Below are 11,910 nucleotides of genomic sequence, written 5' to 3' on the forward strand. Positions count from 1 at the left end.
TTTTATGTATTTCGTAGAACAGTTTTATCGGTATCTGAAAGAGATGCAGTCGTAGACTGTTTGAGGTATGATTTAAAACTCTCCGTCCTATTTATCATGTTCCTTGGTTTGCTATCTATGGTTCACCACGAACCGAACTGTCATCCTCATCCTGTCACCCAGTTTATGAAGTTTATCTGTCAAATCGGAATTTGTTGACGAAAGTCGAACGCGGAGTGAACGTAACTATTATTGGAGTAATAACTGGACAATGTTTATTCAGTTTCTACATTAAAATTTACATCTAATAACTAGCTACTCAACCCCATGGTTTGAAGTGTAGGCTCCGTCTTTGGAGTAACCTAATTTGTACCAATCAGCAGTGCAGTGTAACTTTCGAAAATGTCCTTCCTTCGGGGCTCTGAGAACTACGTTTGGTGCACGACTAGCGTGCTAGGTAAAGGCGCAACGGGCGCTGTATTTCAGGGTGTCAATAAGAACAACGGCGAGCCCGTAGCCGTGAAAACTTTTAACCAGCTGAGTCACATGAGGCCTCATGATGTGCAGATGCGGGAATTTGAGGTGCTGAAGAAGGTGAAACATGAGAATATCGTGAAGTTACTCGCTATTGAAGAGGAGCAAGAGGGCCGCGGCAAGGTATAATACTAGTTAATGCTTTATTTGTTCTTGTTTTAATTTCTTTTATATTTTACTACCACTATCAATTTTTTTATCTCAAGGTCATTGTCATGGAGCTGTGCACGGGTGGCAGCCTCTTCAACATTCTCGACGACCCGGAGAACACCTACGGCTTACAAGAACATGAGTTCTTACTTGTCTTGGAACACTTGACAGCGGGCATGAAACATTTACGTGACAACAATCTAGTGCATAGGGATTTGAAACCTGGAAATATTATGAAGTTTATCAATGAGGATGGTACTACAACATACAAACTTACAGACTTTGGAGCAGCTAGAGAATTACAAGAAGAAGAACAGTTTGTTTCTCTATATGGTACTGAGGAATACTTACACCCAGATATGTATGAGCGGGCAGTGCTTAGGAAGCCTGTTGGGAAGAGTTTTGGAGCCACAGTGGACTTGTGGTCTATTGGGGTCACATTGTACCATGTGGCGACGGGCCAGCTGCCTTTCAGGCCATATGGGGGTAGGAGAAATAAAGAAACCATGTTTTATATCACTACTAAAAAGGCTTCAGGAGTTATAGCTGTGAGTATATAAAAAAAGTTTAAATATCTGTATATTATATATAGAGTTGCCTCTAACAATTAAAATGCTAGAGGTATTGAGGTTTAGTATGAATATTAATTCACGATTTCAATCACGTTTTTTTTATTTTAGGGCACGCAAACAACAGAAAATGGCCCCATAGATTGGGCCAGAGAGCTCCCATCACACTGCCAACTGAGTGTTGGTCTCCGCAAACTGGTGACACCATTACTAGCAGGATTACTGGAAGTGGACCCGCACAGGATATGGACATTCGAGCGGTTCTTCTCCGAGGTGCAGGCCGCCACCTCCACTACTGCTGTACATGTGTTCCATGTTAACAAGGCTTGCAGTGTTAAGGTATGTTACAGTTTTATGTAGTTGAAAACAATGACTGTAAAAAAGTTTATTTATTTTCTCAATATTAAATAAGGGAATATGTGGAAATGATATACACTTTATCATCATCTGAGAACTATAATGTAATTATAAATAAAATATAAATATATAAATATAAATATTAGGGGACATCTTACACAGATCAACCTAGCCCCAAACTAAGCAAAGCTTGTACTATGGGTGCTAAGCGACGATAAACATACTTATATAGATAAATACATACTCTACATAGAAAACAGCCATGACTCAGGAACAAATATTAGTGTTCATCACACAAATAAATGCCCTTACTGGGATTCGAACCCAGGACCATCGGCTTCGCAGGCAGGGTCACTATCCACTAGGCCAGACCGGTCGTCAATTCTAGCAATCTAATAGCTACCAGGTTCTTCTATAAATTTTAAGTAAAGAAACCAGGTCAAACATGTGGTTTTGTAACTTAAAATTATTTTTAAATCATCTAAAACTCATTAAAACACATGTGAAGTGAATTTACAGGTTGCATGTTATATAATAATAAATAATTTTGGCTCTGTAAAGAGTAGCTGATTTGACTACTGTGTAAATGTAAATAAACATAAGTTTTATATAAAACAATAATAGTCTATTATACTGTTTGTCCTTACAATATAGTGTTGAGTTTAGCTGAGTGTGCTTAAACAACAATGCTCTTTGTTGCAACACTCTTTAAGTTACATAATGTAATTTTAACACAAAGGAAATCATTGTTTTTTACTAGAACAATGATTCGCCAAAAATTTTTGATCAATAATAAGAAAGCTTGTGATGAGTGTAATAGGTAGGTAACACTCAACTAAATAGTTTATTTAGGGAGCAGGCTTAGTTATTTGAGTATTTACTCAAAAACTAACTACTTTTCAAAAGTTATACATCCTTCACACCAATATAAATCTTTAGCCTGTCAGATAATCAAATTTGTACTTGAAGCTATGACTTGAAGTAATTGAAGTACTACAGTCACCAGCAATAATATGTTACACAACAAAGGCAGGCCGCAAAAATATCTGACACGATCTTATTTGTAGAGCCATAAGAGCGTATCACATATTTTTGCGGCCTTCGAAGAGTTACATATAATTGCAACTGGTGGTTGTACATTCATTATAATAAAGTTTTAAATTCCATTTATACGTTGAGGGTTTCAAACCATAAAAACCATCAAACCATACCATCGCCCACACTGTGAACTGTACATCGGTGGACCTTATGCCTTATGTAATACCTAAGGTCCACCGATGTACACTTAGGAGTGTTGCTGTTTGTACATAATCCAGTGACCCACATTCATCTCCAACTCTCTAGTTTTCGAGAATGTAAATGAGCATGAATATGTTTTCATTTACGAGTGTATATGTAAACATGAGCATCTAATTTCCCGGGCATGAATCAGCGTCATTATCATTAGATTACGCTTGCATAATTCATGGAGCCCTGTAATATCCCCGCAAAATGCGACCGCATCGACACAGTTATAATTATAACTTGCGACCAGTCATTTAACTAACGTTTACTACTTTATGGGTCCCTGTACCTACGGTTCCTATGTATAATCATAATGACATTGATGACACAACGTTATGAATTAATCAATTTATAAAGTGCTCATGCATTTTTGCTGCTGGGTATACTTGGATGCAAATTAAGATCTCTATCTAGCATGTATTGTATACATATGTCGTACCGTACATTATGTATAAGTACTACAGATTAACAGGTGAATTTACTGGCTTTCCAATGGATGTATGACAGACGTAAGCCACTGTTCCCATGATTTCCAAGAGAATGTTTGACTATGACTAATCATTATTTGTTTTAGCTAATATCGTATTTTAATTAAACGTTAACACAATGACGGTTTGTTACTGACATTGCTGTTTTTGTACTCGACAATCGGAAGTTTCTGCGCTCGCTCATTTGCTCGCCCATGTACTGTAAAGTGTTATATAATATTATATGAGCTGATTTAAAATAGGTAAATGTTCCTATAAAGTCTTGATACTGCGTAAAGTGTTAGCTGTGGTTGCGCAAGCGGCGCAAAACAATAGCTCACCTTGGCGGAAATTTAAGCGGCCGCGGGTGAAGGCTGATCGAAAGTCTATGGATTATGGATGCCTTGTTTACGGCATTTACTTTTTATTTAACTACTTACTTAGTCATACTTCAATTCTTTTGTGAAAGAATCCTAATCTATGTACGCTTTTATCGCGACCTGTAGTGTGTTATTTCATCACCTGTTCCACCACCATGGCCACCTTTGCTATCTGTCAGCAGATCAGGGGGCCGATTTTTGAAATTCGACCGCTCGATTTCGTTTATTTCGTTCAATAATATCTCCACTTCTAAGCATTTAAATTGTACTAATAGAATTGAAAACGAGTGGTTAATACCACTAAATTCCCAATTTCTATCGCTCGTATTTCTAAAATTAGCATTTTGCCGTTTTCCACTGATTTTCGTGTGACGAAATCGAGCGATCGAAATTCAAAAATCGCCCCCCTGCTCGATGTCACCAATGTCACCATAGTATTGTATCGCCCAATCGAACGATAGGAAGTGGCTACTATTTAGCTACCAAGACCTTGACCCACACAAATAGACTCATAATAGGTACTACCTATAGTACCTATATTAACTAACATGCCAAGTGAAATACAAAGCTTCTAAACTTTGTGAATTTACCTATCTGTAAAATTTGCATCCTGTCTTGAGATAGCGATCAAGGTGGAACAATTATGAATGTAGTTTTAAGACCTATAAGTAAACTCTTTTTGTGCAAATAAATGAATCTGAATCTGTAAGTTTTACAACAGTAAGCAGGTACTCTCTGTGTGTGCCGACACGCACTTCAGGTATTTTTGTTTAGAAACCGAAACATCGACGATTCCAACACATATCAAAATACTCAAAAAGTAAACTGTCTAGTCTTAGTGAAGTTGATCTTAATTTGAAATCCGCGATGGTTATTTTCTCCCTTGCCCGTCAGGTATTCATGAAGCCCGAAGACCGTTTCGAGCAGCTCCAAACCGCGCTCCTGGAGCAATGCGGCGTCGTCGCCGAATCACAAGTTCTACTCTACGCCGACCGTCTGTTACTCAGCGAAGTAGACGAGAGCACCCCCGGGCGGAGTTACCCCGCCACCACCGCCACTGAACCATTACTGTTGTTTAACAAGAGCTCAACGAGTGTGAGCTTAGCGCCGGAACCTGATGCGCCCAAATTTCCAGTCTTTCCTAACATCGTGTCGGTTGAAAACGACGCTAGTCAGGCTAAGGTAATAAGTTTACACACACCGACGTATATAGATGCATTGTTTGGCAAACTTTTCTCGTAACACCCTAACTATTAGTATTGAGTATTCATTTAATACATTTTTTCCGTAGACGGCATGTAGCGTAGGCCACGTGATCAAGCGGCGAGTGGAAGCCTTGGCCGCAGCCTCCCAGCTCTGTGGCGCCGCCGTGGCGCGCTGGGGAGCCCTGCTCGGCGCCCGGCTCGCCGCCGCGGCGCAACGCACGGACGCGCTCGCTGCCCACGCGCAGAGGCTGCATGAAGCGGCTAGAGCGCTCGATCTACTGACACAGGTATAGAATACTGCCCGGTTAGCTGCCCCACACAGGTGCAAGATACGGACCCTGGATCCCACGTCGCCCGGTCGGTGGTCGCTTTGCAGCGCGCGGACGCACTCGCAAATTACAGAAATTATGTTCTTAACGCGATTGTTATGTAAGTTCTGTCAGGGTCGCCATGTAAAGAAAGGATTTGCAGTCGAGTGCAAGCGAGAAAACATAAAAGATTGCTTTATTACCATATTCAATTCAATTCGTTTATAATTTTTCAAGGCAACAGTGACCTCACGCATCGAATACATGAGTGCATTTAATAAATTATTCTTAAAAAAACTATACATTTTCATCAACATCCATTTAAAATGTTTATACGACAACGGTTTCACTCACTTGAATTTTTAGTCGCTATTGGCGACATGTTTCGGGCCCGTCGGGGGTCCTTCCTCGGGCTCGAGTGCTCGCGGCGACTGCAACTCGTGCACTCCAACATCCATTTAAAATCAAAGTGATTTTTTTAAAACTTGTGTCATCATTATTTATCAGGTGAACAAGCACCACGGCAGCGTCGGCTCGGGCTTGGAGTCGGAGCCGGAGTGGTCGGCGATGGCGGCGCTGCTGGCGCGCGAGGCGGGCGCGCTGCGGGGCGCGGCGGGCGCGCTGGCCGCCAGACACGGCGGCGCCGGCGCGTCCGGCTTGCGCGCCGAGTGGGCCGCCGCCGCGCGCCAGGCGCCCTGCGTGCACGACCAGAGGCTCCACACCAGGACCAAGACCCTCGTCGAGCGGTGAGTCCGCGCCGACAAGGGAACCGACGCCGAACGAATTGAACGGGGTTCAACACTGATAATCTGTAACCAAGTCGAGCAAAACAAAGAGGCACGGCCGTACCATCCTTTTCTCTAAGCGATTCAGGCCATTTTCGACGGCCTGTTATTTTGTGCTGGCTGAAGCTAGAACCCTGAATTTTCAGTTTCATATAGGGCTTAACATGCTTTAGATATATTCTCAAAAACATCAAATCTGAACTTGTAGTTTAAGAATTATTGTACGTCAAAGTTCCTTAGTTTCGACACTGACACACTCACTCACTCGCTCACTCACCGATCATCACAATTCTAAGGTACTTCTAGCATACCCACAAGCTTCAAATTTTAAACATAAGTAGTTTTCAGCTTATCAAGCCATAGAAAACCTAAAAATATTGCAATATCAGTCACGTTTTAAAGATCTAAGAACTGCATAAGTAAGTTTGTAATTCCATATAAATATATGCTATTACAAAGTTACTGTTGCAGTTCCTACAAATAGTAGGTAAAGTAAAGGTACACTACGATGTACGATGTGAGTATGAATGAAGATGTGTTCCAAGTCAATCTATATATCAAGTCAATATATGGGATATCTTATTTGTAGCCGTTATTTGGATAACCTAATTCCCTTTCTGGATATTAACATTACTTACTATATACGGTGACGCAACGACCCAAAGTGAGTCCTGGCCTCCGACACCAGATCACGCCATGTTTCTTGGTCTTGCGATAACTCTCGCCAGTCGCCATGGCCGAGGTTGAGCAGATCTTGAACAACTACGTCGATCCAGCTGACTGATGGTGACTGTTCAGCAAGAAGAAAATATCCTACCTGGTCGAGTCGTATCGTATTACGCGAGAAAACAGTTCCCGGATTGATTATATCTATATCTAAAGTCATTAAAGTATTCTCCATTGAACTGATGGGCTTCATATTAACTTGTTATCAACTTTGTATTTTTGGCCCATCCCGGCAGCCCGTTCCCTTCCCCGGACGAATGGCACTGTTTGCCGAAGCCATGAAAGTCAATCTGAATAATATAACTCAAAAAGAAATTTAAAACAACAAAATACAAATTATTAATAATATGATGATATTGTTCATATTAATTTGATTGATAAGTCATAATGGCATAAGTCACTCGTATGGGCATAGACTAAGGTTGAGGTTGACAGCACTCTTTATTTTACTTCGTGTAAAAAAACGCCGAAATAACTGTAGACCAACATGACAAACATAATTTTGGTTACTTTAACTTACGAATAATTTGGCCTAGTCTGTAGCCACACCAAAACGAAATCAACCAAGAGTTGCCGAGAAATGACCGATCGTCGTAAAATGAAGATTGTTATGAAAATTGTTTTTGCTTATTGTAAATTAAATACGCCACGAAAGCGATAGTTTTTATGCTCTAGTTCTATTCTCATATTTAGATAATAGATTTAAACAGTTTTTTCTTATCATATGTGCGTCGTATTCGAGAAACGTGTCAAAAACTTTCTTAGAAATTTGTAAGGCGCCATCTCGCTTCTTCCCTCGTTTTTTATCCCGTTCTGGTTTTTCAATTTTATATACACCGTGTTTTTTTTTTATTTCCGTTAATTTCAGGGGTGCATTCCTGAGCTTAAATCAAGTAACGTTGTCAAAGACACCGATATTCTAATTAACTCCATTTCGGAGATAATCAATAATTTATTTTTTTCCTATAAGGCCTCTACAAGCGTGTACACTTGCCTTAGGGCCGGTTTACATATTGATTAGTGTTTAGAATGAGTTCATGCATTTGCTACTAAACTTAAGTACAATCTCGGTCGATCGATGTTCGAAATGACATTAATATGTCACAGATTTCAATTGTTTGGTTGAGTTAAATCTAATGCCCGTGTTACAACAACGCTATATGCTACATTTAATTACTTTTTTAACTTATTTTTTTTTTCACAAAAGCAAAAAAAAATATTTTTTTTTAAATTAACTATGCCATTTAGTTCTCTTAAACGTACTTAACCATACCCCGAAGTTAACGGAATTCAATAAAAACACGGTGTATATAGATAGATAGATAGGTGACGATGATCTTTATGTCATTATGCAGCCGTGCGATGGCCAGGTCATTATATGTATAACAAAATAAAGATATCTTATTGATACTGTTTTAACACTGGCACTGATTAAAATAACCGACTTGGTTTCACATTACATCTCAAAACTTTTTTGTAGTAGAAGCCAAAAGGTAGAAGCGTTGCGAGACTTGCACCTTTTTACATGTAATGTTTTTGATGGGATTGCTAACTACAGGGAGCAATTTGGGTACCTATAGGGAAAATGTCTCATTGACAGGAGACGACAGGTCGTCTGTAGTCTGTGGTTTATCTTTCTCGCCATCTATCCGGCTGGTGAAGTTTGCGCATTGTATTATATTATATTCGTAGTCTCAATAAGGCCTAATCATAGAGAAAAAAATACATACGTAGAGTAGTCACTCCATACATCCGGTTTAGTACCAAAACGACTATTATTTTCGTAAGTAGTCGACATCTAGCATCGAGTGGCGGAATTATCAATACTGCTATTTGACAATAGATGTTGCGACGACCGAAAAGTCACAAGCTCAACAATTTTTAGCTAATAATAACAGGATTAACGGAAACTCTATTTTCAACCCCTTCTGCTTCTAATATTAGTTGTAAATTGATATTTAATACAATTTTCGTGAGTCGCGACACTTGAGACATCTAGTATTAAGTAGCGGTACTGATAACTGATAATTTAACCACTCGATGGTAGATGTCAACTGCGATAATAATAGTCATTTTGGTACCAAAACTGATGTATGGAGTGAGCACTCTATGCTTACTATATTTGAAATATAACCACCCCCATTCCACAAATTTCAATGTTTAGTAAAGTATGTGTCTTACAGATTACGTGAATCTTGGCAGCACCTAGTCCGCGACCGCGCCACGCGCGCGCTCACGTACAACGACGAGCAGTTCCACGTGCTGGAGCGCATCACCGTGGCCGAGGCGGGCCGCCGCGTGCGCGCGCTGCTGCAGCGGGCGGCGCCCATGGCGCGCGCCAGGGCCGACGCCTTACACGACTGGTACCAGGTCAGTTGCAGGTCGTGTTTGAAGACATAAGGATTTTTTTTTAAATCACCTGTTTTACTACGTAAGTTCGGCCGGTTATTGCCAACTATTTACCATCTTGCAGTTACTTGTATCTACTGTATTAAAGTCGATTCTTCAGGTGGCGCAAACAGTGTGGCTTCAAACGTGCATATTGGACAAGGACGCGAGCGGCGCCGAGCTTAAACTGTTAGCTTTGGCCGCCAGACTACAAGACGCCGAACTACGAGCTCGTGTACAATTACAAGACCATGTATGTATATATTACCTGTCATACGAAAAGTAATACTGATAGGCCATTTTGTATGATTTTCCAACATTTAAAAAGGGTTAATTTTGCCTATCTTGTAAACTACCACGCTTTTGTATTTGTTTCTGTTTTATGGTATATGTAATTTTAATTAATTTACACGCACCGCCGTTTACACAAAAAATAAATAATACTGTCTAACTTTTCAGCTAAATAACAAAGTAGCCGATCCTCCCGTCGACAAAGCCAAAGAGGCGGCGCGCAGCCGCGGCGGCGTGACGGCCACCGGCGCCGGCGTGCGCGCGCTGCTGCACGCGCACGACGACCTCGCCGCCGCCGCCGCCAACAACGCCGCGCTCGTCGCCAGGCTCGCGGCGCTGGCCGGCGAGCTGCAACCTTAGCGCCGTGACGCTGCGGCCCACTGTCGGGAGTTTAGGCGAGGTGGCCGGTCTAGTGGCGAGTGTAATACGGGCCGCTATCGTGTGACAAGACATCGCGAGTTTAGTGTAGAGCAAAGTGACGAATGTAAAGTCAGAGACAGTCAAGATGAGCGCGTGTTTAGTGAATCCAGTGTGCAATACGGTCGCGAGCCCATAGATGAGCAGAGTGATGACAAATGTCACGGCCCGGGAGACAGTGAATGTTGCGAAAATAGCGCGAAGTGCAATGGGAATAGTGATGATAAACTTGAGTGTGAACAGTGTAGTGAAAGTGACAGTAAAAAACTTCAGGACCAATTTAATTATGCAATAGAGCGTAACGGAAACGATAATTATAAACTCTCTGAATGCAATGGTAACTATGATAGTGAAACAGACAGTGAAACAAATACAGATAGTTTGAGTGATAGTGAGACACCATCGGTGACATCGGGTGTTGGGACGGTGATCCATGGGTCGGTGAGCTCCAGGGATGTGACCTCGCTGGATGAGGAGGTCAAGGAGAAGAGCAGAAAGTCGGCTTGTGTTGTTACATAGAAGAAATTAAAATACTATTAGCACTTGCCATTTTAATACATATTGGCAAAAATTACTGATGATATAGGGCTAGTCTTGAAAGTTGGTACTATAATATGAAATGCTAGGTCAAATATTCAAAACCCTTACAGAAAGTGATTGATCTGCATTTTTTTTTATATTACACAGTTGTTCACAGTATGGTGCAAGGGTGCAACCCACACTAAACATGCCAACACTGGTGTTTTCAGATGAAAACATTTTAATATTTTCAAAAGATTTGAGACTATTTTTAATGAATTTATAAAAAATCTAATCAAATGTTATATTTAAGTAATAAATAAATAAACTAAAGATCTCTTGATTCATCCTTCCAAATAGTTCCAAGAAGAAGTTTAAACTTCCATTTATTAATTATTCGAACTGAGAATAGATCTCAATCATGTATTTATGCTAGAGGTAGCAAAAGAGTATGGAGATATTTTAGACAGTATCCAAAAAGCACATTGTAGAATTTACAAACCAATAAAGTATAGTTTAATGAAGGCCAGGATGCCAAAATCACCTCAATTTAATGAAATTATTGCACTAAGTATTGTGTGATGAGACATATGAAGTCTAATAAGTAGGAAGATTTACTTTACTTGCCCCCTTATTCATAAAACTTAACAAGGCTCATTTAGTTAATTAATTCATGTTTTATCCCTATCGCGCGCGTAGCGCGTTTATGAATAACGCCATTAGTATTTAATAATAAAGGTTTTCTATCCTGCGGACCCCAGGCTCCCATGAGCCATGGCAAAAATGCCGGGATGACGCAAGGAAGAAGAAGAATAAGAATAAAAGTTTTCTATTGTCATCAATGAAAGCCATTGTAAAGAACAGAGATACTAAGAACTTTTGAATGTTTACCACAGGCCCCTAGGCTGTGTGATTTTCACAATAACTTGCATAAATTAATGTTGCATATCTGTCATCCTTATTGGTCCAATACATATTTGCAATGTACTAGTAACTTTTAAGTAACAAAATTATAATAGAAATGTGAGTATTTCTATATTGAATTATCATATGAAAATTGTTTATTGTTAAAAAATATTTTAATGTAAATAATTATATAGTATACTACAATAAGTAAATAAATGAATTATTATAAAGATTCTAGTTTGAATAATAAAACACAATGTGGAATGTACACATAATATATTTCTGTTTTAGATAACGGTAATAAAATAATTTATTGAGTAACCTAAGCTTAGGTACATTCAGCCGTTGGCTTCATTACGCTTTGCTTATAATTATAAAACATACTCCGACAGGGAATTGTCCTCTTTTATAAACAATTCATAAATGTTTCGTGTGTCTTTCAGTAGGTCCGGGTGATCAACCATATCTACTTATTTTTAGTGCATTATTAATTTTTTTTCACAAGAAGCACCTCAGGTACCTAATTAAAAACAGAAACTGAAGAGGCCAAAACCCATGTCATTGAAACATACAAGTACGAATTCATTTCATAATCACTTTATCATCACAAAATTATGAAAATAAATAGATCATTGATTTCCACAG

General features: G+C 39.7%; 1 protein-coding gene across 1 annotated transcript; it reads left to right on the top strand.

Annotated features, from left to right (window-relative positions):
• The first annotated feature begins 184 nt into the window (after nucleotides 1-184).
• LOC134797949 (inhibitor of nuclear factor kappa-B kinase subunit epsilon) lies at nucleotides 185-11,495 on the top strand. Its single transcript, XM_063770288.1, has 9 exons — nucleotides 185-636; nucleotides 720-1,211; nucleotides 1,344-1,571; nucleotides 4,615-4,902; nucleotides 5,012-5,212; nucleotides 5,741-5,979; nucleotides 8,928-9,114; nucleotides 9,254-9,385; nucleotides 9,592-11,495. The coding sequence occupies exons 1-9, from the start codon at nucleotides 382-384 to the stop codon at nucleotides 9,781-9,783; spliced, it is 2,214 nt and encodes a 737-aa protein (XP_063626358.1). The 5' UTR covers nucleotides 185-381; the 3' UTR covers nucleotides 9,784-11,495.
• The last annotated feature ends 415 nt before the right edge of the window (nucleotides 11,496-11,910 follow it).

Source organism: Cydia splendana, chromosome 16 (assembly GCF_910591565.1).
Source record: "Cydia splendana chromosome 16, ilCydSple1.2, whole genome shotgun sequence".
In the NCBI taxonomy this organism is placed as follows: Eukaryota; Metazoa; Arthropoda; class Insecta; order Lepidoptera; family Tortricidae; genus Cydia; species Cydia splendana.